The sequence below is a fragment of the Osmerus mordax genome, chromosome 10 (assembly GCF_038355195.1).
Source record: "Osmerus mordax isolate fOsmMor3 chromosome 10, fOsmMor3.pri, whole genome shotgun sequence".
Taxonomy (NCBI): Eukaryota; Metazoa; Chordata; class Actinopteri; order Osmeriformes; family Osmeridae; genus Osmerus; species Osmerus mordax.
Genome location: NC_090059.1, coordinates 16,937,683 through 16,964,201, shown reverse-complemented (window position 1 = coordinate 16,964,201; position 26,519 = coordinate 16,937,683). Strand labels below are relative to the sequence as shown.

At 47.7% G+C, this 26,519-nt stretch overlaps 1 protein-coding gene across 1 annotated transcript; it reads left to right on the top strand.

The window, feature by feature from the left end:
* The first annotated feature begins 2,762 nt into the window (after window positions 1-2,762).
* Window positions 2,763-26,517, top strand: vclb (vinculin b). The gene is made up of 21 exons (XM_067244787.1): window positions 2,763-3,148; window positions 10,756-10,826; window positions 12,588-12,738; window positions 13,379-13,487; window positions 13,626-13,748; window positions 13,889-14,049; window positions 17,271-17,361; window positions 17,710-17,857; window positions 19,056-19,209; window positions 19,372-19,547; window positions 19,746-19,936; window positions 20,382-20,581; window positions 20,828-20,956; window positions 21,282-21,431; window positions 21,544-21,652; window positions 22,187-22,489; window positions 22,615-22,739; window positions 22,992-23,177; window positions 24,013-24,216; window positions 24,453-24,557; window positions 24,904-26,517. Exons 1-21 carry the CDS (start codon window positions 2,981-2,983, stop codon window positions 25,048-25,050), a joined length of 3,201 nt encoding a protein of 1,066 aa, XP_067100888.1. The 5' UTR covers window positions 2,763-2,980; the 3' UTR covers window positions 25,051-26,517.
* Window positions 26,518-26,519: the final 2 nt, after the last annotated feature.

The following is a 26,519-nucleotide window of genomic DNA, read 5'->3' as shown; positions in this document are numbered from 1 at the left end:
ATAAAACTATGATTTGTCATACTTGAAGCAGCACAACACTATTTTCTATACTAATATTCTTAGTTTCACGTTTTTTGAAAAATTATTATTTCTTTATTTTCGAACCTCGGACCTCACTTCCAACGTTTTAAAACTTTTTTTCGAAACTTTTTTCCCAAATGTTTATTTTTCTCAATCTTTAGATAATTTTTTTCAAAAAATAATTTTTAAACTCACAACACGACTCAAACTAGTTTAAAGTTTTTTCGGTACAATAGCTTTGTCTCATAACGTGCTAGTTTACATTTACATTTACATAGGTACTAGTTGCACAGCACCTATCAATAACTAATATCAGAGTGAACATCCGGTCTGGCTGATGTATTTCAGTGAAGAGTGGATTTAGCGTGTACTCTGGGGGGGGGGGGGGGGGGGGGGGGGGGGAGTCCTGATAACAGTCGAGGCTTCACATGCAACGAGGGGATTAGTGGAAACCCTGGATGGGAGGCCCTAGCAGTGGCAGCTGGCCGTGGTATTTTGGTTTTGACGCCTACGTCACAGGAGAAAGTGTGGGAAAGGAGTGGAGTGTATAGTGCTAGCTGTAGCAGGACGTACACTCAGACTGACCCCACAGCTACCGTAAGCCCTCATGACCTCATCTGGTTCCGGTTTTCCCAAGAGTAAGTAATTCAAGACAGACGGACATGACTCAAATCAGATTTGAGGGTGTGCTGGGACCCCCTGTGCAGTTTGACACACACACACACACGCACACACACACACTGCCACTGGTAACAGTCAGTGTATGAACATGCATGCCAGTGGGGGAGGGGGGGGGGGGACTGGGAAGGTCAGATGATTCAGTGTTTTTTAGCTTTGGTCCTTCTGAGAAACAGGTTGTTCATGCATTGTCCACTTGCAGTACTTGCATTTCTGTAATATTAACAATGTTTGACTCTTGGCTGCATTTACTGTGTACATCCACTAGAGGGTGATAGCCCTTCATTAATTCATGCAACGCTTCAGACTGTGTATGTGCTCTTCCATGAACAGCAATGTGTAGGAGGAAGGAGACCACCCGCCTCGACCAGCCCGCCTCGACCAGCCCGCCTCGACCAGCCCGCCTCGACCTGCCCGCCTCGACCAGCCCGCCTCGACCAGCCCGCCTCGACCTGCCCGCCTCGACCTGCCCGCCTCGACCTGCCCGCCTCGACCAGCCTGCCTCACATGCCAGATCTCTCCTGGGGAAGGACCAGAAGGGGGTTCAGTTGACTCTTGAGTGAGGTTTAGTTAATAGCATGAGGGAAAGAAGATCCTTTGTCTTGCAAATTATTGCACAAGCAGTTATGCAGACTTCAATCCCGATTTTCAAACCAGGTTAGTATTCTTTCCCTGAGACAAATTGTGTCATAAAACAATCCAGGAATGCACACATACTGGTGTAGCATGCAAGTGGTCGACTGCAGTGGTCCTGTGATTGATGGTGTCTGTGTAGTCCAGTAAAGCACCCACCTCCACCCATTTCACATTACATGGACTGTACTCACAAAACATACTAGACATTGTAAAGTATTTGGCTACTTTACATTTTATTTTATAATTTTATTAGTATTAGGTGTACCTTTAGTATAGTTAGACCACATATTTAAGTTTTAGGATTGCTTTATGTTTTAATGTATGCACCTTCCTGTCAAAGTAAATTCCTTGTTTTTATTGATTTTATGTAAAGCACCTTGAGCTACAATTCTTGTATGAAATGTGCTATATAAATAAAGTCTTACTTACTTACTTACTTACTTACTTGTCTGTGCAAACTTTCATGGCGAATAAAACCCTTTCTGATTCTGATCCAAGTCTGAATGAGAGATTACAAATAGGATCCATGGCCATCTACCATGGGCAGATGGTACAGTACAGTATTTGAAGTAAGGAAGACTTCTGAGGCTTCGGTGTGTTTACAAAAGGCCTCAAACCGAGCAACCTCCTTGATTCTTTCTTTCTCAGCACTCTTCCTTTTTAGGAAATGAGCCGCTGCCTTGCAGCCCCGCCTGGGAATCCGTGGGAATTCCTTTGCTGGTTTGGTTGGCAGTTGGTTTTCAATCCTGTGATATTGTTATTTCAGGGTGTGAGATGGAATTTAAAATATGTGTATTATAAAAGTGCTGAACGTTGACTAGTTACACCAAGCATGTACACTAGTCTCTCTCTTGGTGGTCCAATTAAGTGAGGTATATCAAGGCAAAAACACATTTTTACGGAAGTTGTCATGTCACAAAGCCTAACGTGAAAAACTCCACAGTGAAAGGTTGGCACATTGCTGCTTGATTGTTTGGGTTACTTTATTGTCCAATGATTTAAAGCAAGTTTTAAGTTCCCTAGAGAAAATGTTGACAATAATAAAAAGGGTTCGTTTTGCGCGTTTAAGATCAGACCCGAAGGAATAAGATAAATACACACCGTGGTTACGATACATAAATATCACAACTTTATCCGCCCAAGTTTCTGAACTTGTCAAACTATGCGTCACCCCGGTGTATTTACATAGGCCTACTCCGTCTCCTTGCCAGTTGGAATTCACTCACTACTGAGGAGCCCATATTTCCCTTTTTAGGGCATGAGAATGTATTACGTAATTTAGGGAGCACTCGAGTCTCTAGCAAACCCGACTATGTGGAAAGGCGGAGCATAATGGAGCAGACTAGCATTCACTTGTGCCAATCGCTGTAGCTATGACATGCACGCCATTTCTCCAATTGGTCAGAAGGCGGACATTATTTTCATTGAGGTTTAGGTTGCTCGTTGCTCACTGATTGCAAGCTGTGGTTGGATGTTCTCACGTTGATGGTTTCAAGGGGAGTAGTTGTAGTCTTCCCGGAGAGTAAAGCTGTCCTGGGACAAGCGTTGGAATTATTGTAGACTTTGTGGAAGAACCAAAAAGCGGGGGAACTTTAGAATTAGACGGCATTTCTTGTATTCCTGGATTGCGGACTCACATTTCACGATGCCGGTCTTTCACACAAAGACGATAGAAAGTATCCTAGAGCCAGTGGCTCAGCAGATATCCCATCTGGTGATAATGCACGAAGAAGGTGAAGTTGACGGAAAAGCTATTCCAGATCTCACGGCTCCCGTGGCTGCTGTGCAGGCGGCTGTCAGCAATCTTGTTCGGGTAAGTGTTTTACAGCAAAGTCTATAAAGAGTGCACTAGCGCCGCCCGGATAGCCTACCTGTCGCTATCTGTCTCAAACAATTTCCTACTCTGTTGAATTTCGCTTTGACTGTTCCAACGGCAAACTTTATTTTACCAGCTTGTGTAGTTGGAAAACAGAATTGTAGTTAAAAGACTGCAATGGATCAACACACTTTCATTTGGGAAAAGAGAGAAGTGACGCCCTTTTCCCCTTGAAATATTCCCTCCCCCCCGGAGTCGCTTAAGCAGAGCCAATTGATTGCCATCTCGTGTGGCAGAAGACACTTCCGTCTCAATGTTTAAAGATTCAATGTATCCACAAGTTAAACAACGGAATTATGAATGCGATTCATTTGAAAACTTACCTGATAACTTGTTGTCAAACCATCTCACTACATTAATTCATTTGATAGGCCTACTGTTTGAAGGCCTCTGATTCATGTCATTTTTTTCCTCATGAACTTGCTGTAAACATTTGTGAGCATGTGCATCATGTAATGTACGTGACGTAAATATAACTACTTTCCTACGATGCTGTTGTGGGATATTTGAGCAAACGTTCCGCATTAGATGACTAAAACTTCACAGACCACGAGCAACTAGTCTTTGGGCTGTTTGTCTTATGATGGCCAAATATAGCATCAGATAAAATTCAAAATTGTAATTTCCTCCTTGAATTAGTAAATAGTATTTGTGTTCTTTGTCCTACCATACAGGAAATTACAGAACGTTTCCTCATGACATTTCTCACGGATTGTGGTTCCGAAAAAGATAACTGAAACTGTGAAATTTAGAATATCTGTTTTTAGGACAGGTCCTGTGTGGGGCTTGAGGTGGTTGCCGCTGATCAGTTTGCTGAAGAGAAGAATCCCTGACAGGTGTTGGAGATAAATATGGACAAATTGAACTGGTATCTCCCGCCTGCAAAGCGATTCTTAGTTTAACCCAGTTGGTTACCCCAAACCTGGCCATAAATCAAGGGCTATTAACATGAATTATTTCGTTTTTGTTTTTTTTCCACTCCAGAACACACTTTGGTACCTAAAAGAGACAACTTACTCTGCTGTTTGGATTGTTTATATCCCCACACCCACCAGACTTCCTTCCTGTGGGGAAAAGTTTCCAAAAAAGGATGAGAATCTGTTTTCTTGTTTTAGGAAGGATAGGGCTACCTAGTAGTTTGCAGCTCTGCTGCATTGCGGCAGTTGTTGTTGATCATTGGATGATAAGAATATTCATAAATATTTTGACTTAAGTTTTTTTGGGTTTTGGAGTGAATCTCAGATGAGGTCTCAGATGGAATATCTAAAGAATTATTACATTTACATGACACACAAACTGGGATAATTTCCTGTTGCACTAGAAACATTATCCAACCAACTCTGCAATGAAGAATTGTGTGTCTACTGGGGTTGAGACATGGCTCATGTTAGATTCAAGTCATAAACCTACTCCTAGATTTGTGGTCTTGAAGGGTTAGCAAGCAGACAGATGGGTCTGTCAGTATCTGCATCGTAACTCATGTCTTTAGCTGCTAAATGAGCACAATTGCTCCTCTGCAGATATTTTACATTTAGTCATTTAGCAGACACTCTTATCCAGAGCGACTTACAGTAAGTACAGGGACATTCCCCCCGAGGCAAGTATGGTGAAGTGCCTTGCCCAAGGACTCAACGTCATTTTGCACGGCGGGAATCAAACCGGCAACCTTCTGATTAATAGCCCGATTCCTTAACCTCTCAGCCATCTGACCCCCAAGACATGTTGAGCAGAGGCTAAGCCAGGCTAAGCCATTCACCTCGTCTGTTCCCCCAAGAAAACCACAGGTTGCACAGACTTGTAGACCACAGGCTGCTTGTCAATGTAATGAAATATTCCTACAATTTCCTGAACCAGCTGACTGGAAAGTTAAACTGTATTGTACTGTAGTATTGTTGACCATAGTATTGCGTAACTAATCTGCCTTGTCATTCAGTACATCTCAACACATTTCCAATGACTGTTCTGGTGTTCTCTAAAGGTCTGGTTGAATAACCGTAAGTATTCAATGGTAAATCAAGTGTCTTGTGAAACATTTAAATTGAGGGTTAATCCTATTATTCCGGATGCATGATGATCAAAAGGGCAGTGCTTGTAATGGTCCAAGATGTTCCCCGGCTGATCCAGAAGACTATCTGACCTCATACAGCCGCCCACATCTTTTTATTGACATGGAGAGAGCTCTCTGGTTGGTTGGTTTATAGTCTAATTAATGGGAGGCTATTACAAAGGAAAGGTTACTGTGGTTCGACAACCAAGAGGACCTTAAACCAGATTAATGAACCTTCTAGCATCTTTTATCTGAGCAGAGGACAAGGCGGGTCTATCCCTCAATTGAAGATGACTGCAAGGGAATGCTAAGAATTCTCAGAAAGCAAGAATGTTCCTGGCATGAGAAGGGGGTTGAGTTGATTCTTGAGTGAAGTTTAGTTAATAGCATGAGGGAAAGGAAGATCCTTTGTCTTGCAAATTATTGCACAAGTAGTTTTGTGGACTTGCATCATGATTTTAGTATTCTTTTTTAGTTTAGTATTCTTTACCCTGGAGCAATTAGTGTCCTGAATCAATCCAGGAATGAACCGGGTGTAGCGTGTAATTAAGGATCCTGGTTGTGGTTCATGATTCTTTCCCTGACTAAACAAGGCATTGTCATAGCTTGTCATAGCAGACCTGCTGCACTTTGTCATTTCTGCTGTTCCTTTTTATGGTCTTTGGATAAAGAAAAGAACGTCAGGAGCACAGACTCTTGGCGCAGATAAGGAGCTGAGTGTTTGTCTGCCAGTTTCCTTGGCCAAGTCTCTCAGAAACAACGTCTGGAGTTAGGAGGGCTAACACGCGCATTGAAACCCAGCTGCCTTCCTCTCCACTGATGGCGAAAGCAAGATGCCTTTCTTAGCTCTGTCTTTGCTTCTCCATTTACTGAAATCAATGGTGGTGATGCGTTTATTTACAGATAAAATGATCAGGAAACCACAATTAGAAGTCAGATGGTGAGCACATCACTGTGGTCAGCAACAGCAAATCTTCTTCTCTTTACTTAGTCATCATGGAAATAATCAGATTTAGGCTGTTAAGCAAGCAGTAGGCCTACCATTTGAAAGGTTATGGTATAGCAGTGTTTCCCCTACCATTATATTAGGGGGGCGCCCCTAATATAATGTACATTGTTTATACTGTATAGTATAAACAATATAGGATTGGAGATCAGATAAATCCGAGCAACGTTTCATGTTCAGTTTGATGGCAAACCTTATCTTGAGATTTACTTCTCGAATCTGCAATAAAGGGAAACAAATGTGTCCATAAGCACTTTTAAAGTGAAGTGGTTTAAACTCTTACAAAAGAAAAGGCTTCCTATTACCTCTTTATCCAGTTTCCTGTCATTTATCCACCTCGGAACATTCCAAGGTTGCATTGCGATATGGTAATGATGCATGGTGTCTGCTTCACAAGCGAGCCCATGCTCTTGTGGAAAGACATGGGGCTCACAATATATATATATTTTTTTTATTGTGTGGAGTCGCTAATGGATTCATTTGATCTGCAGTATTGCGCCTCTTGATTCTGTCATCGATCGGATGAAACATAGCATTGTTAGAGGAGGGTGTGTGTGTTTCAGATGGATGAGGAAACGCTGAGAGCCAAGTTGGGAAGGCCTGGCCGTAGCCTCGAGGACACAGAGCAGCTGTTAGCACTCCCTTGTAGGGGGGAGGGAGCTCCGGGCAGCGATGACAAAGCCTCACTTCCTCCCACCCCCTGGCAGGCAATGATGAGCGATAGATAGCAGTAGCCCTCGAGCCGAAGCCAGAGCCAGATGTATCAGACAACATGCAGCTCAGAGTACTGCTTCTGTGCCTCGCTTAAACTTCTGGCCTCGAATTATTGCGGGGTCATGAGGAAGAAGAACATGAGGCTTTATTTTTTTTGAGCAAACGATCCTTGTTCTTTATCCTTCTAAGGAGGGAGAATTATTTTGGAGACACATTTACATTACATTTACATTTAGTCATTTAGCAGACGCTCTTATCCAGAGCGACTTACAGTAAGTACAGGGACATTCCCCCCGAGGCAAGTAGGGTGAAGTGCCATGCCCAAGGACACAACGTCATTTGGCACGGCCGGGAATCGAACTGGCAACCTTCAGATTACTAGCCCGACTCCCTCACCACTCAGCCATCTGACTCCCTGCACTGCGGTGCATCAGAGGCATGTGCCCCTGCTGCTTATGAGTCCCCCCCTCCCTGTGCTAGATGGTTTCTGTTGACACGGTCCATCCAAGGAAGCTGTTTGATTTGTGTGTCTCATCACCAGAGGCACACAGTGTACACTTCCTTAACTATATTAATAAACCACGTTTGACAGTTGCGGCAGGAAGATACACTCCGTCATAACTGCTGACCTTCACTGGTCTCTTCATACTGTCACCGCTCTCTATGATTGCTCACACGCCACTTGATGCCACTTCCAAGACAGCACTGGCCGGGGAAAAGGCTTCAACGGCGGTGCATTGATCAGAACACTCGGGCCTGTTCCCGTAAGAGACCATTAAAAGAAGGAGCCTGGCCCATGTGTGAAAGGCAGGCTGTGTCTGTGCCCTCTCACAGCCATTGAGAGTGGGCCTTTCTCGTCTGCAGAGTGATGGCTTGATGTCGACAAAGCCCTGTCTGTTTGGCCAGCCCGGCCACTCTGTCTAGCGACTTCACAACACAGTGTTTCACTGCCCTGCTTGGCAGCCCCCCCCCTAAAAAATAAAAAAAAATAAAAGAGAGAGAAGTGTCAACTTTTCCACAGTGGAGCCGGCTGGTATGTGATCTGGCTGGCTTTACATCAGTGTGGTATGTGACAGGGTACTGCCACAGTAATACTAAACAGTGACCGGGGGGGGGGGGGGGGATGGGGGGGGACATCAGAAATATTGATATCCACCTTTTTTGGTTGTAGAGGAGGCCGTTTGGGCTGTGGCTGAGGGAGGGCTGGTTTATTGCTGCCTGGTATAGGACTGCAGCTGGATGCAAAGACCTGCCACGCCCTGAAACTATCATGAATGTAGGCTACACGGTGCAGTTCACTGAGAAGGTGTCGAAGTACAGACAGGAGTGGTCGGAGTGGTAGGGTGTGAGTCAGTCCTGATAGTGAAAGAAATTGGATAGAGAGAGAGAGAGAGAGAATGAAGAAGTGCATGGCTTGACAACAGCGGTTATAAATGTGCTGTCACTGTTCTATTTATACCGTTGGTTGTTTGGATCCAGGCTGAGTCTGTTGTTGAACATTAGACTACAGGAAGGACCCTTCTATGGGGAGGAGGGAGAGCTGACCCAGAACACAGGATGAGCCGTACTTCTTGCCATTAAGAGGCTAATCTTCACTTTGTGCCGGATTCCTCTGTGCCTGAAAACAGTTCTCTGGGAGACAAACGCGACTGTTTGTGAAACATGTGCAGACGTTACTCTGTTGAATGTGTGCCTTTTCAAAGAGACGCTGGTGGCCACTGAGTTTCAGACAACGTTTTGTAACCTTTTCCCCCCTCAAGTCTACACCCTACTCTTCAAACACAGTCCTGCCTAAACTTGTTTCTCTTACCCTGAACAGGATAGCGGTGTTAGGACATTTCCTCAGAAGTCAGATTGATTGAGCTAAGAGATTAGAAATACAAACTAATGTTGTCTGTGGGTTAATATGCCAACTATTGATCCTAGGCTTACAACAACCTCTGCCAGGATGGTTCAGCATATTAGATCCAGACTTGTCTCCTCTGGTCCGGATCCATCGTCCCAGACACAAGTTCTTAATCTGACCTGATCTTCTGACTGAGTGCGGTTGTTCCTCATCTCCAGTTCTTACAGGGTAACTGGAGACCAGACATCAGTGTCTAATTAATCAGTGGCGATCATGTAAGCTTAACGCCAGGGGGGGGGGAAAGAGAGTCTTACAGTGTAACAATGTAGTCTAGCATTTTTGAGGAGAGTATCTGTGGCCAAATTCTTGTTTGGAATCAAATGAACGACCTCTCTATGCTTACCCTCCCTGTCCTCTCCCCTATGACCTCCCTGTCTCCTCTCCCCTCCTCTGCCCTGTCCTCTCCCCTCCCTTCTCCTCTCCTCTCCCCTCCCCTCTCCTCCTCCCCTCTCCCCTCTCCTCTCCTCTCCTCTCCCCCCTCCCCTCCCCTCTCCCCTCTCCCCTCCCCTGTCCTCTCCCCTCCCCTCTCCTCTCCCCTCCCCTGTCCTCTCTCTCCTTGCCCTTTAGTGGAACGCCCCTGGAACGTTTCAGTCGGTCGTTTTTGGCTTTTGTTCACTGTCACTCCGGGGTGGAATGTCAGGGTGGCATATGTAAGCTGTCTCCTGGACCTAGAGATGTGGACTGCCTCGGCCAAGCTCCAGTTTTAGCTTGGCACAACCTTTTGTGTCTAATTTATGACCAGTCAGTCGGAGGAGAAGTTCTCTTGGCCCACACAGACTCCAAGTCAGCCCTGAGGAATAATTGCCTCCATTTGAACACATATATAGAAATGATGACCCCACGTTCTGCATTCTGTACCAACTAGAATGAACATGTAACTGGTCTGCATTGTGACCGTATGAAAAAGTGTTGCATAGACGCCAAGTTGTTCCGTGAGCATAGTGTAACAAGTTAAGTCGAGCAGCTTGTAAAACTGGGTTTGTGTAACAAAATACACTAAGGACGTGTTGACACTTGCTGAACTGGATCAAGTTCTCATGTTCAAGAAGTGAATAAGATGATGGAGCGAGGGGCTCCTAGGGACGGAGGTGTGTATACCGTCCCCACAGACCCCCCCCCCCCCCTCTGTGTCAGTATGTTTACCGTCCCCACAGACCCCCCCCCCCTGTGTCAGTATGTTTACCGTCCCCACAGACCCCCCCCCTCTGGCCTTTTCCTTGCAATTGATTGTGTGTGTGTGTGTGTGTGTGTGTGTGTGTGTGTGTGTGTGTGTGTGTGTGTGTGTGTGTGTGTGTGTGTGTGTGTGTGTGTGTGTGTGTGTGTGTGTGTGTGTGTGTGTGTGTGTGTGTGTGTGTGTGTGTGTGTGTGTGTGTGTGTGTGTGTGTGTGTGTGTGTGTGTGTGTGTGTGTGTGTGTGTGTGTGTGTGTGTGTGTGTGTGTGTGTGTGTGTGTGTGTGTGTGTGTGTGTGTGTGTGTGTGTGTGTGTGTGTGTGTGTGTGTGTGTGTGTGTGTGTGTGTGAGAGAGCGTGAGCGATGTGTCCCGGCATAGCTGAGGTCATCGTGGGGGAGGTGAGTCATGCTCTGGCTGCTTGACAGGGGAGGCGTTCAGCTGCTTTACACATTACTCTGCTTTCCTGGATCCACACCAGAGAGCTGTGTTGAGACAATGGCTCATCAATGGTCCGGTTAACAAGCTGCTGCTAGGCTAGTGGGTCACATGACATGGTTAAAACAACCCTAAGCCCATCCTGTCTTCTGTCAAAATAGGATTCATGAATGGTCTGTGATGCTAGCAGTATTAACCTGTGATGCTTTATACCGGACAGGGTGCGGTACTTTCGACTAATGAAACGCCCCTCTGCTCTGCTCTAGGTGGGGAAGGAGACTGTCCAGACCACCGAGGACCAGGTTATGAAAAGGGACATGCCACCAGCGTTCATCAAGTAAGCCAAACCAGCCCTCCTCATCTGATCCGCCAACACGTTCATCAGAAACATCCCAGTTCTGTACTGCAAGAATGAAATCACTTGGATGTGTCAAATGTGCAATCCACTACCCTCTCTCTCTCTCTCTCTTTCTATTCCCTCTTTCTCTCTCTGTCTGTTCCTTCATGTGCTGCAGTAATGGCTGCTTGTACCCAGACAAAGGTCAGACATGGCATGTTAAGTGCCTCCGAGGTGCTCTGGCGTTTTATAAATACTGCCGAGGGAGGCTCAGGCTGCCGGCCTCCTGCTCTCTGCCGAGGGAGGCTCAGGCTGCCGGCCTCCTGCTCTCTGCCGAGGGAGGCTCAGGCTGCCGGCCTCCTGCTCTCTGCCGAGGGAGGCTCAGGCTGCCGGCCTCCTGCTCTCTGCCGAGGGAGGCTCAGGCTGCCGGCCTCCTGCTCTCTGCCGAGGGAGGCTCAGGCTGCCGGCCTCCTGCTCTCTGCCGAGGGAGGCTCAGGCTGCCGGCCTCCTGCTCTCTGCCGAGGGAGGCTCAGGCTGCCGGCCTCCTGCTCTCTGCCCAGGGAGGGCCTCCTCTTAAGGAGCAAGACAAACCCACAGCTCTCCACAAGATCTGCTCAGTCAGCTGTTCTCACTTAACCTCCGCACATGGCCCCAGCTGAAGACAAGCTGTTAAAGTATGACTTTGACCATAAACGCAGACATCCAGTGTCTATGTATCTGATGTAGCTGGGCTAGATCTGTTTCATGAGATCCACCCTTAGTTGCTTTGCACTTGGGCACGATGAGTCAAAGATGGCCTTCATTGTGTCCAATAGCTGCAGGAGAGCTCCACCTTAAGATGTGAGTCACCAGCGCCCTCCCACCCCCTCACCTCAGTCTTATTAAAGAGTGGGGGGGTGGGGGGGCCCAAGGTCAGGGATGAAAGGTACTGGCAGGCATAGGTCATCGGGCTCAACGCATGTGACGCTTTGAAGTCACATGATCACCTTGTCATCATCCATCAGCACACGTGCTGGGATGAGTCTCCTTCACTAAATATAGGGTGTGTGTGTGTGTGTGTGTGTCCAGTATGCATGGCTGTCTGCTCTCTCTTTATACGTACAGATCATATACACACAATCCCTGTGTGATTCCCGGAACTCAAACCCTTAATAAAGGCACACACATTAGTGCACTCTGCCTCAGCGAGAATGGAAAGCAAGCTGCTCTTGTCTTGCCTTTCAGCATGTGGAAAATACTGATAATGTTCCCCTGTTACCCAGAGCAACGATTGGCCCCGCAGGCAATAGGAGGAAGTCAGAATTCCGTGGGAAGTCTGTCAGTTGCTGGCCTGTCGCCTGTTTCTGTGCATCCTGGACTTGATACAGGAGTTCTGTGGCTGAGCCCTCCGCTATGATATCGACCCTGGCTGCATTCTGCTGACTGTCAGTAATAGTCAATTCCCTGTATGTCATGGTGGCACCCTGAGGATATGTCTCAGAAGCCGGTAGTGGCCGGTATGAAAGTTACTCTCATCTGCATGACTGGCACTGTGAAATGAATCGAGGGCATCGAATATGAGACAGAAGTTGGTGCCAAGATTCTACCTTCTGGTCAGCAGTTATGTCATGGCCAGTTCCACTCATGTTCACTGCCACCACTCTGCCCCTGGCTGAAGCCTTGCATAGTGGCAGTCTGGCTTCTGCAGAGGTCATCAGCATGACTAGTGACCTGTCCACCGGCCTGTTCCAGTCCCTGACCTCTGACCTCCCGCACACACAGGGTGGAGACCGCCTGCACCAAGCTGGTCCAGGCTGCGTCTATGCTAAAAGCTGACCCTTACTCCGTCCCCGCCCGCGATTACCTCATCGACGGCTCCCGGGGCATCCTATCCGGAACGTCCGACCTGCTCCTGACCTTCGACGAGGCTGAGGTAAGTCTGACGCAACACACTCTCTCCAGTCTTCTCTGTCTTGGTCTTTGTCTCTCTCTCTCTCTCTCTGTCTTGGTCTTTGTCTCTCTATCTTTCTCTCTGTCTTGGTCTTTGTCTCTCTCTCTTTTGCTCTCTCTTTTGCTCTCTCTTTTGCTCTCTCTTTTGCTCTCTCGCTCTCTCTCTCTCTCTCTCTCTCTCTCTCTCTCTCTCTCTCTCTCTCTCTCTCTCTCTCTCTCTCTCTCTCACTGAGGTACCAGGTAGCTGAACCATCCATCAGCCTCCTCTCCCTGGAGGGGGGGGGGGTCAATTAGAGTTGGTTGGGCTCCCAGCCAGAGAGATATCAGGCCCCAAAGCTGTCTGCAGCAGTCAGCACGAGTCAGCAGTCAGTCAGACGGACGGCATGCCACAGCAGCAACACAGGACAGTGGGGGGGGGGGGTACATACACACACACACACACGGTACTGGGAGGGAAACACACAGCTGGGGACAAACAAGACAATGAGCCTAGCAGGAATGCTAGCAGCAGGCGTCATCAGGGGCCTAACGAGTTTAATCACTGTCCCACTCGTTTATCGTCGCAATCATTTCATCATTCACGTGTCGTGAGCTGTCATTCACACCCTTTTCGCTCGCCGTAGGTCCGCAAAATCATCCGCGTGTGCAAGGGCATCCTGGAGTACCTGACCGTGGCCGAGGTGGTGGAGTCCATGGAGGACCTGATCACGTACACCAAGAACCTGGGCCCAGGTCAGTGCACACCTTCCACCTCCCCCAGCGAGGGCTCATGTCTCCAGCCCATCCCATGGGGGTTTTCCAGGGGGACAGAAGGCTAGTTGTGTGTAGTGTTGGATGTACCGTAACGTGTTTCTCCGCGTGGCGGTGCAGGGATGACGAAGATGGCGAAGATGATCGATGAGCGGCAGCAGGAACTGACCCACCAGGAACACCGCGTCATGCTGGTCAACTCCATGAACACCGTAAAGGAGCTGCTTCCTGTTCTCATCTCAGGTACGCCCGCTCGCTTCCCCTACCCCCGACCGACGGGCTGCACCAGGGTTCGCTTTGAAAAGGCTGCCCCTGTTAGTGACACGCCGTGCCTGCTGAACCGACCGCTGTCTGTGTTTCCTCACACACACACACACACACAGGAATCAAGATCTTCGTGACCACCAAGACGTCCCAGAGCCACGGGGTGGAGGAGTCGCTGAAGAACCGCAACTTCACCTTCGAGAAGATGTCCGCCGAGATCAACGAGATCATCCGGGTGCTGCAGCTCACCTCCTGGGACGAGGACGCCTGGGCCAATAAGGTACGAGGAACACGCCTGGGATGTCTCTGGTCCCGCTCCTCACCCGCACACGTCCACCCTCGACAGCTGCGCTGTTCACAGAGGGTAGACGCTTTGCCTAGTCACTCTCTAAAACGGCGACCGTGGTTAAAGGGGCGGTTTTGTGTGTGTGTGTGTGTGTGTCCCACATGGGGGTTTCAGAGCTGTGAGTGTCTGGGCAAATGTTTCGGTCTTGTGATCCACCGCTTACACACTCCCAGAATGCACTGAGAAAAGTCTACAGCCTGGACGGGCTGGAGTGTGTTCACTGTTTTATAAGTGTTCTTTCCAGTCATGTGCTTTTGTTTGTGCTTGGATGAGCCTATTTTCTGAATGCCGACCGTTAAAGATAAGAAAAAAAGACATTGTATGCCAATTGTTTGTTATACTGCTTTAGAGCAAACACAACTAAGTGGTTCTTTTTTCAAATTAAGCAGGTATGCTTATGTCTTATGTCCCTACTGAGGAAATCACTTCAACTCACTTTGACATTTCGAACCTCCACTCACTGGCTAGCATGCTGTGCCGTTTCTCCCATCCACCCTCGCTGTCAGAAAGACTTCCTGTTCTGTGCTCCATCTTTGCCCTTGATCTTCTCCTTTCTCTGTTTGGTCTCGATTGGTTATGTCTGGATAAACATTTTGTATATTTTTCTTGTTTTGTTTTTTCTTTCTTTACCCTCCCCTCCCCCCCCACCCCCCCTGTAGAAGGTAAGCTCTCCGGGTCCATGATTGTCCAGTAGCATGTCTGGTAAACGTGTGTGCTGGTATGACGGTCTTGTGACATGCGTTGCCTCTTGCGTGCTTTTGAATAGAATAGCCAGCGTGAGATATCTTGTATATTTTCGAGTGCCAGGTATTTTATTTGAGCGATGCCATGTACACAAAAGCCATGCTAATGGAATGACATGTCGGGGGAGAGTGCAAGTTTTGGATGCATTTGTAAAAAAAAATATGTGCAACAGTTTAACCAGTGTTTTATTTATTTATTTTGTACGTCATTTAAGTCAGTTTTGGTATGTTTTGAAGTTTGACGTGACATAACATTAATGAACATGTCTACATTCCTCCGATGTCAAACCAAACACCCAGTGAGGAGAAAGGATGTCTTTAGATGCCCGATGCATTGATGACGCCGTCACAGTCATCCAATATCGATTTAGCCGTTGACGTGAATCCCTATGGTTTTCTCTTATTTCCCCTCGCAGCAACAACATCTCCCTGATCTGTGCATGCACTTCAGAGTCATAGGAGAAGGGCATGCAACTGACTGAAATCCATGGATTCTAGAACGGGACGCCCCTGTTGTTAGTCAAACGTCCAGGCGTCAAGGTCATCCACTCACAGATTGTGTCCATAAATGTTGCATCATTTATGAGCTGTCGCCTAACACGATCCCCCGTACGATCCACGTCACAGCAGCCTCCCAGGGGAGAGGTGTGCAGTGTGTCTGAGTGTTCACTGGGTGTATGTCAGATAGTAGCGGACTGGTCAGAGGTTTTACTTCCTGCCTGTTTGCCCACCTCGCTAGACTCCTCCTCCTTTTCTGGCTGCTTTCGTGTTGCATATTTATTGGAAGCACCAGCCAGACTATCACTCACCAGCTGGACAGCGCTGGCACACCCACAAGCACACAGCAGCACCACGCTTTGTCAGTTCACACTTGTTTACTTCTTGTCGTCTGCCGTTACCTCCTTGTGGCTTTCCAGAGTCAGAGATGTCAGACAAACAAACATGTTGGTTGTTGCTCTATTATTTGACCAGGTCCCTTTTTGTAAAGATGTATTTTTGATGGCCTGTCTGCTTTATTGTGATAGCTGCGGTTACAGAAAAACAGGAAATGTCGAGAATAGAGAGGGGATGTGGTGGCAAAAATCCAGCATTGTACATTGCTCACATTTCTTAATTTGAAATTGTACAATGTCTGCCGACATGTTAATTCAAAATATTGACATATCAAAATATATTAGTAATAAGATATTTTAGCGTTCAGCCAATGTGTTTGTTTGTCTGCTACTTTCGATTTCCCCTGTGTTCTATCTTGCATTGTACAGTGTTTTGAGTTTGTAGATGCAGTAAAAGAGTCTTGTAGATGCAGTAAAACCGTTTTTATCTGACAGAGATGTAGTCGACACTCGCCTAGAGAGTATCTGTCAGAAGAGAACTGGCGTGTGGTTTTTATTGTACCACGGAAGAACAACATCACTTTACAACTCAACCATCCTCTCTCCCTCCCCCCCCCACTGCCAGTGTAAACCCTACTTTGTTTACATTTAGTCATTTAGCAGACGCTCTATTCAAGAGCGACTTACAGTAAGTACAGGGACATTCCCCCTAGGCAAGTAGGGTGAAGTGCCCTGCCCAAGGACACAACGTAATTTAGCACAGCCGGGAATCGAACTGTCAATCTTCTGATTAATAGCCCGATTCCCTAACCACTCAGTCATCTGACTCCCTGTTCCACACCTGGCCAGTGAGTCATCTCCAAGTGAAGCTGCCCTTGAATCGTATTGTATCTCGTTCTGCTCCGGGCGAGATGCAATGGGGGCGAGATGGGGTTGGGGGGTGTGAAGAAGTGAAGTGATATAATACCCAAACTGACAGTCAAAGGAAGTGATGTAATACCCAAACTGACAGTGGAAGGAAGTGATGTAATACCCAAACTGACAGTAAAAGGAAGTTGAAACGGCATGTGCACGGTCGGTTGCGCCTGCCAAATGTTTGCTGCTCTGCACATTTGAGATGCACAGACTGTGTCGTGGCTTCTTTAGGAGCGTCGGTGTGGTCATGGCGATGACTCGAAGCTAGAGTTTTTCCTGGCAACATGATCTGACGGGACGCATCGGAGTACTTTAGTGATGACACGTTTGCATTACTCCAGTGTGTGTTTCTGCTGAGGTCAATACTATGAGTCACCCCTCCCCCCATTCCCAAACACGGACTGGTATGACATCACCCTTCCGACCACTAGGAACCTGCTAGAACATCTGTCTGGCGTACTCATTACTTACCATGACTGTAAAAGATCAAATGATTAACCTTAAAAGGATTTCATTTTAACACTTACAATATAAGGGACATTATTTCATAGAGCATGTATAGAAAAAAACTTATCCATTCAATAGTTACAAACATACTTTTTCCATTTGCTGGTATACTAATATCAATGTATTTGTCATGTTATTTCACCCCCCCTCATCGAAGGACACTGAGGCCATGAAGAGGGCTCTCGCTCTGATCGACTCCAAGATAACTCAGGCCAAGAACTGGCTCAGGGACCCCAACGCCCAAGCAGGTACCAAAGACAGACAGACAGACAGACAGACAGACAGACAGACAGGTCCCTCACATACCCAGATGCAGACCCCTTCCTCTCAGACAGACAGGTCCCTCACATACCCAGATGCAGACCCCTTCCTCTCAGACAGACAGGTCCCTCACATACCCAGATGCAGACCCCTTCCTCTCAGACAGACAGGTCCCTCACATACCCAGATGCAGACCCCTTCCTCTCAGACAGACAGGTCCCTCACATACCCAGATGCAGACCCCTTCCTCTCAGACAGACAGGTCCCTCACATACCCAGATGCAGAACCCTTCCTCTCTCGTTCGCGTGTAACGCTTTCCGTGTCCTGTTCTTAGGGGATGCAGGGGAGCAGGCCATCCGCCAGATCCTGGACGAGGCTGGGAAGGTAGGCGAGCTGTGTGCAGGGAAGGAGCGCAGAGACATCCTGGGCACAGCCAAGACCCTGGGCCAGATGACCGACCAGGTGTCTGAGATCAGAGCCAGGTACGACACACACATCTCTCTACACATCCCTGGACCAACCCAGACACCAACCCAGACGTCTTTGATGATACCATCTACTGTTTCCTGAGAAGGATAGCTTCCAGTATCCAGTAGCTACATGTCCCATAGGATATGATTTCCTTTGGTAATCTGATGGTAGCATCCATCTGTATGACGGTGGGGAAGTATAAGGTGGTAATCGTATTGTAAAGTTATTACTGCAGAAACCCTTAAGATCGTGTTTCACTTTTGCCGCAGACACAGGGTTACGCTAGATTAAAAGCAGCTGTTTGGTATTAATCCATAATCTGCTTTAACCCCTGCTCAGAAAGCTGGGAGTGGCAACCAAGCCTTGTCTGGAACTTGAGACATGGAGATTAAAGTATCTGTTATTATTACATGGGAGGAGGGCAGGAGGAAAACAATCACTCTCCCTGCAGACAACGATAGCGTTGTCGGCTATTTTACAAGGTTACATTAGCATCGCTGCATCACTAATCCAATTCTCAAGGGGATGATCCCCTTTACACATGTTGGTACACTGAGGGCATTCTGAGGAAGATATGGATGTGCGGTGCTCTGGGAAAGATGTGGATGTGCGGTGCTCTGGGAAAGATGTGGATGTGCGGTGCTCTGGGAAAGATGTGGATGTGCGGTGCTCTGGGGAAGATGTGGATGTGCGGTGCTCTGGGAAAGATGTGGATGTGCGGTGCTCTGGGAAAGATGTGGATGTGCGGTGCTCTGGGGAAGATGTGGATGTGCGGTGCTCTGGGGAAGATGTGGATGTGCGGTGCTCTGGGGAAGATGTGGATGTGCGGTGCTCTGGGGAAGATGTGCGGTGCTCTGGGGAAGATGTGCGGTGCTCTGGGGAAGATGTGCGGTGCTCTGGGGAAGATGTTGATGTGCGGTGCTCTGGGGAAGATGTGGATGTGCGGTGCTCTGGGGAAGATGTGCGGTGCTCTGGGGAAGATGTGGATGTGCGGTGCTCTGTGGAAGATGTGGATGTGCGGTGCTCTGGGGAAGATGTGGATGTGCGGTGCTCTGTGGAAGATGTGGATGTGCGGTGCTCTGGGGAAGATGTGGATGTGCGGTGCTCTGGGGAAGATGTGGATGTGCGGTGCTCTGTGGAAGATGTGGATGTGCGGTGCTCTGGGGAAGATGTTGATGTGCGGTCTTCCGGGGTATCTGCTCTCTCCAGAGGTCAGGGGACGTCTCCGGCTGCCATGCAGAAGGCCCAGCAGGTGTCCCAGGGTCTGGACGTGCTCTCGGGCAAGGTGGAGAACGCCGCCCGCAAACTGGAGGCCATGACCAACTCCAAACAGGCCATCGCCAAGAGAATCGACGCCGCACAGGTGGGCAGTCTTCCCAGCCTCGGCTGTCTGCTGGTCTGGGTTGAAATACGTCACGAGTAGACCTTGTCGAACTGGTGAAGGAGAGATTGTATCTGATTGAGCTCTGTGCGGCCAAGTGGTCGGTGTTATTGAGAATGTTGGTCTTGGCCCGTGTCCCTGCAGAACTGGCTGGCGGATCCCAACGGTGGTCCGGAGGGAGAGGAGAACATCAAGGGCCTTCTGACCGAGGCCAGAAAGATCGCTGACATGTGTGAAGACCCCAAGGAGAGGGAGGACATCCTGCGCTCCATCGGAGAGATAGCTGCCCTCACGGCCAAGCTCTCTGAGCTAAGGAGACAGTGAGTAGTGCGGCACCATGTATTCATGTATTACCTATTGACTAGAACCTTCCTTCATGGTTGCTAATAGATTTCGGTGTGGCTCGTTAAGGACGCAATTTCCACTTCCTGTTTTACTTCTGCTTTCTTCTCTTATTTGATCTCCTCTGTTATGGTTAACCACATTTCTGACGTTTATCTACTCCCTCGCCTTTCCAGGGGCAAAGGTGACACCCCAGAGGCGAGGGCTTTGGCTAAGCAGATCGCCACGGCCCTGCAGAACCTGCAGTCCAAGACCAGCAAGGCGGTGGCCAACAGCAGACCTGCTAAAGCAGCAGTCCACCTGGAAGGGAAGATCGAGCAGGCACAGCGCTGGATAGACAACCCCACTATAGACGACAGTGGAGTGGGTGAGTCAGGTCTCTTTTTTGTCCCCCCCCTCTCCCCCCCCCTCTATCACTTCTCCTTCTCTGACCACACCAGCCACCCAAACAGCAGATCTGTTTGCATGTCTGCTTTTTTTTCTTTCTTTTTTTTTTCTTCTGCTGAACATTCCACAAACCCTCACCCTGCCTCATCCTTTGCCTTCTGGGTTGGCTGGTCTTCTCCAAAGCCTGGATATCTTCTCACAAGTCATATTGTTGGTAACATAGCCACAAGCTCTGACACAAGGCCCTGCTGTTCTGAGGATCTATGGTTCCTAGTCTCTTCAGAGTTGAATAAGATGAAATGGAAAAGATCAGTCTGGGAGGCTCAGATATTATTAGCTGTTTCCAACTCACAACTCCCCCTCAACCATGTACTGAGCTTTGTCTGTGTGTGCGTGTGTGTTCCTGTGTGTGTGTGTATCTCCAGGTCAGGCAGCCATCCGGGGGCTGGTAGCGGAGGGCCGCAGGTTGGCTAACGCCCTGCCCGGCCCATACCGACAGGAGATGCTTGGCAGGTGTGAGCTGGTGGAGCAGCTGATGGCCCAGCTGGCAGACCTGGCCGCCCGGGGCGAGGGAGACTCTCCGCAGGCGCGTGCCGTGGCTCAACAGCTCCAGGAGGCCTTGAAAGTAAGACGGCTCACGTTCACTGTCACCATCACACGCTTGCAACTCGTTAGGATCCATTCGACACAGATTCTCACCCTGGAGCTCCCCCTGCTGGTGGATGACTACCGCTCCAGTCTTCCTGCTAGTCATGATGTCGGTCGACATCGGATCCATAACTTGATATTTTGTCCTCCATATCCATATCCAAACCATATATCCTTTCGTCAGATTTACTATCGACTAAAAACGTGTGTACGGTCTTTGCAGGACCTCAAAGGGAAAATGCAGGAGGCGATGACCCAGGAGGTGTCGGACATCTTCAGCGACACGACGACACCCATCAAACTATTGGCTGTAGCTGCCACAGCCCCCCATGATGCGCCCAACAGGGATGAGGTGAGCTCATTTACTTCCCTATTTTACCAACAGGATACATTACATTTAGTCATTTAGCAGACGCTCTTATCCAGAGCGACTAAAAGTAAGTACAGGGACATTCTCCCGAGGCCACTAGGGTGAAGTGCCTTGCCCATGGACACAACCTTGTCCTTTTGCACAGCCGGGAATCGAACCAGCGACCTTCTGATTACTAGCCCGATTCTCTAACCACTCAGCCACCTGACTCCCCCATTGACATTACATGACAATAACAATTGATCGTTTTGCTGTTCCAATGTTTGGAGAGTCGATAGCTGTATTTAATTGTCATACTTCCATTCAGGTATTTGATGAGAGGGCTGCCAACTTCGAGAACCACGCCAACAAGCTTGGAGCCACTGCAGAGAAGGCAGCTGCCGTGGGAACAGCCAATAGGAGCACAGTGGAGGGGATCCAGGCAGCTGTCAAGTCAACAAGAGACTTGACACCACAGGTACGGGACGCTTTTACACCTAAAGGTGGTTCTTTCTGGGTTTTCTGTAACTCTTTGTGCTAAATCTTTGTGTTAGTTGCTTCCTGTTGATGGGGGAATTCTCTTTTTTTAGGTTGTCTCCGCTGCTCGTATTCTACTGAGAAACCCTGGCAACCAAGCTGCGTACGAGCACTTTGAGACCATGAAGAACCAGTGGATCGACAATGTTGAGAAGATGACAGGTAGCATAATGGTACCCACACCAGAGATGAGGGAAAAGTACACACATCCTTCACTCAAGTAGAAGTACATGATCACTTTTTTCAGACTTTTTTTTTTCACAAATATTTTTTCAACCTTTGTTTTTTCCCCCAAACCTTTTTTCCAAGATATATTTTCCCAAACTTTTCTTTCAAAACTTTTAGGGGATTTTATTTTGCCGGGACCTTTGAAAAAAAATATATTCTACTTGAGTGAAGGACGTGTATACTTTTGCAGTCTCTGCCCACAACTGACCATGTGGGGGGTCAGATGGCTGAGCGGTTAGGGAATCGGGCTATTAATCAGAAGCTTGCTAGTTCGATTCCCGGCTGTGCAAATGACGTTGTGTCCTTGGGCAAGGCACTTCACCCTACTTGCTTTGGGGGGAATGTCTCTGTACTTACTGTAAGTCGCTCTGGATAACAGCGTCTGCTAAATGACTAAATGTAAATGTGGCCATTCTGAATGCTCTGACAGTACAACCTGATACTACCCTGGCCTCTGTCCTGGTCTAGGTTTGGTGGATGAGGCCATTGACACCAAGTCCCTGCTGGACGCCTCAGAGGACGCCATCAAGAAGGACCTGGACAAATGTCGTGTGGCCATGGCTAACCACCAGCCCCAGATGCTGGTTGCCGGTGCCACCAGCATCGCCCGCCGTGCCAACCGCATCCTGCTGGTGGCCAAACGGGAGGTGGAGAACTCCGAAGACCCCAAGTTCAGGGAGGTTGTGAAGGCCGCCTCTGATGAGCTGAGCAGGACCATCTCTCCCATGGTGATGAACGCCAAGGCTGTAGCCGGGAACATCCAGGATCCAAGTACGCCACTGTTACTCCTCACACACACCAATCAGCTCAGTTCACTTGTTAAATCTAGTTTTGTTTCCAGAGCAGTAAAACATATCGATCCAAGCAGCATCTCACTGCTTCTCTGTGGCGTTCAGGTCTGCAGAAAGGCTTCCTGGACTCGGGCTACACGATCCTGGGTGCCGTGGCCAAGGTGAGGGAGGCCTTCCAGCCCCAGGAGCCTGACTTTCCACCGCCTCCACCAGACCTGGAGCAGCTTCAGGTGAGTCCCCCTCCTCTCTCTCCAACAGCAGGTCTCCAGTCACCCGCTTGCTCCTCGCCAGCCATGTTCTTAAGAAGTAGTAGTAGCTTCTATCGTCATTCAAACATATACTGGTACAGTACAAGATGGACGTTTATCCAGGACTATGGCGCTACATAAAACACTTAAGCAACCACACATCTATGTAGAACTAAACACTATGTTAGGAGTGCCCGAGAGTGACTCACCCCGAGGTTGTGCGTTCGCCGCCAGGTCAACGACGAGCCCGCCCCACCCAAGCCCCCTCTTCCCGAGGGCGAGGTCCCCCCTCCACGACCCCCTCCTCCAGAGGAGAAGGACGAGGAGTTCCCCGAGCAGAAGGCCGGGGAGGTGGTGAGCGAGGCCATGATGGTGGCCGCCAGGCAGCTCCACGAAGAGGCTCGCAAATGGTCCAGCAAGGTGGGACACGACATTCAATCATTTACATTTAGTCATTTGGCAGACGCTCTTATCCAGAGCGACTTACAGTAAGTACAGGGACATTCTCCCCGAGGCAAGTAGGGTGAAGTGCCTTGCCCAAGGACACAACATCAGTTGGCATGACCGGGATTCGAACTGGCAACCTTCGGATTACTAGCCCGCTTCCCTAACCGCTCAGCCACCTGACTCCCTGTCACCCTGACTCCCTGTCCCTATTTAGACCAGTGGTTCTCAAAACCTTTTACACCCCGTACCACCTCAGAACATATTTGACTCTCCAAGTACCACCATTATGACCTACGTTAAAAAACAGTAGCGTAAACCTACCCTATTGAGCTACACACAGTTCATGCAGTAACTATCGTGGATGTTTGCATGCGCCACTACCCGAGATATTTATTCCACTTAGTACTGCTAGTCTATGTACCCTTAGTATAGTTAGTCCACATATTTAAATTTTAGGTATATGTTTATTGTATGCACCTTCCTGCCAAAGCAAATTCCTTGTCTGTGCAAACTTTCATGGCGAATAAATCCCTTTCTGATTCTGAACAGTCAGGTAGTAGTGCGTGCCAACATTTATTTTAAATCACATTTTAATGATATCATGGTTACGGTATCACATTTAGTCATTTAGCAAACGCTCTTATCCAGAGCAGGATTAAAATATTAAATATTAAAATATTTCTGAGATTCCTCCACGTACCACTAGAAGGTGGCACAGTTTGAGAACCACTGATTGAGACAACACTCAAAATGACCGCCCGCCCACTTTTTGTCTACATGTGAGGTAACTCTTTGTGTGGTCTTGTAGGGTAACGACATCATCGGGGCGGCCAAGCGCATGGCCTTGCTCATGGCCGAGATGTCCCGCCTGGTGCGTGGCGGCAGTGGAAACAAGCGCGCCCTCATCCAGTGTGCCAAGGACATCGCCAAGGCGTCTGATGAGGTCACACGACTGGCTAAGGAGGTGGCTAAGCAGTGCACTGACAAGCGCATCCGGACCAACCTGCTCCAGGTGAGAGACTGACTTATCTGTTATCTGCACCTAGAGATGTGAGAGCTCCTAGATGATGAGGGAGTCAGGTGGCTGAGCGGTTAGGGAATCGGGCTGGTAATCAGAAGGTTGCTGGTTCGATTCCCAGCAGTGCCAAATGATGTTGTGTCCTTGACTAAATGACTAAATCAAATCATAAATCATGATGATGCATAAACGCAGAGTATTTGCCTTTCATTATATTTTTCTTGGTTCAGGTGTGTGAACGCATCCCTACCATAAGTACCCAGCTGAAGATCCTGTCCACAGTGAAGGCTACCATGTTGGGTCGTACCAACATCAGCGAGGAGGAGTCCGAGCAGGTGAGAGGACAGCAGGGCAGCCGTCCCTGCTGGGATACACGTGTCACGGGGGTCAGATGGCTGAGCGGTTAGGGAGTCGGACTATTAATCGGAAGGTTGTTGGTTCGATTCCCGGCCATGCAAAATGACATTGTGTCCTTGGGCAAGGCACTTCACCCTACTTGCCTCGGGGAGAATGTCCCTGTCTGCTAAATGACTAAATGTAAATGTCACTGTCAACATCCAAGTCACAAACATAATAATACATTTTATTTAAAGGCGCCTTTCTCGGCACTCAAGGACACCATACAGAGGTACATAACATGCTTGTATCCACCTCACTCCCTGACCTTGTTCTGCCCTCCAGGCTACAGAGATGTTGGTCCACAACGCCCAGAACCTGATGCAGTCTGTGAAGGAGACAGTCCGGGAAGCTGAGGCTGCTTCCATTAAAATCCGGACGGATGCTGGCTTCACCCTCCACTGGATCAGGAAGACCCCTTGGTACCAGTAAGGCGGTTTCCTCTCTGCTGACAAAGGCACCCCTTGTCGCACGGGCGAAGCGAATTTTGAACAGTAGATTGACGGACACGTAGATACTAATTCCAGTCTGTAGTGACAGCATCCCCTCATACACGATTTGGTTCAAAGGAGTGAATACACTATTTACTATTTACTAAGTGACCCCACACCCTGTCTATAAACCGAGGCATGCCAAGTAGATTTTTAAAGAAGGGACTACCCAATGCAACTTCCAATTATTTAGATTCTTATTGGGAAAATGTGTTTTCTAATGTGTGTAAAGAATGTGTTTTTAGAGCTTATTGTGACAAATACCAGGTATATATATATATTTTGATTGAGAGGTTTTTCATATCAAGAAGGGTTGATGATTGTTGGTCACTTCTAGACTTGTCCCATGCTGAGAAGATCTCTGTTAAATTTGACTTTTAAGATTTTCTTGGAAGATGTCGTTTTATATCTTTGTACTGGTCCTTGATGTCATATTCTGCAATCATTCACCGTTGCTAGAATGAGCTTATCTCCTCAAAAGGAGTTTCTACAAGTATATGCTAAGATCTACACGCAAAATGTATTCACTGATATCCTGTCTGTTTACACAATGCCATGTTTTAGAAACGGAAAACACTGTTAGCCTCTTGGTTTATATTTTAGTGAAATGGTTTTGTAGTATGCTGCCAAAGAGTTTAATCCACTATTAACTTTGCAATATGGTTTCTTATTTTGATTATGGTATATCAGAACTCATAGGCTAATGAAAGGGCTAGCGAATCGTACACGAGTAGTCATATTTGATCGTGAAACTTCTAGCAAATCATCTTCCAACATTTTCACGATGTTTCAAAGAGATTACATGTAAACGATACAGATAACATGAGGCTAAGGCCTGGTGCTTTAAATTACATAACTCATCTGTGAAACAGCAAGCTAGACCGTGTTTTACCTGAATACTGTCTCATGGTTTTGTGATGTGCTAAACCAATGTTGAGATGAATACCGTAAGGCTTTTAAGGTTACGTTTAGGCATGTGGTAACTGGTTCAAAAGACTGTTGTTTTCTATGTTAATCTGATCTCAAACACGTGTCTTTTGCACCTAGAACATACACTAAACATACAGTAGCACATAAAGTTGGTACAATAGATGCAATCTAAAAATGTATGTTGTGTGTTTGAGTAAGAACAGAAGTTTGAATGTGTGTATGATATTACGACCCTATCAAAACATCTGATGTGCCTTTGGAGAAAATACTTTAAATGCAATAAATGTTGTTTTTCCATTTACAGAAAATGATGTTTTGTATCTTGTACAAGTTGCATCATGATTTTGTCCAGAAACATGTTTGTTATATTTAATATGATTCTTAGGCAAGTGACGTTACCTGCTTCTTTCAGTCTTTAGGACTAAATCAAACCCTGCTTCTTGGCATTATTCACATTTTGTAATAAAGCATTTTATAACA

What these genes read in the sequence shown, in the direction of transcription:
- vclb (XM_067244787.1), top strand. Translation starts at nt 2,981, where the DNA reads ATGCCGGTCTTTCACACAAAGACGATAGAAAGTATCCTAGAGCCAGTG. An exon ending in CTCTCTGAGCTAAGGAGACA is followed by an intron (nt 19,548 to 19,745) that starts GTGAGTAGTGCG and finishes TCGCCTTTCCAG; the next exon opens with GGGCAAAGGTGACACCCCAG. An exon ending in CGGGAACATCCAGGATCCAA is followed by an intron (nt 22,490 to 22,614) that starts GTACGCCACTGT and finishes TGTGGCGTTCAG; the next exon opens with GTCTGCAGAAAGGCTTCCTG.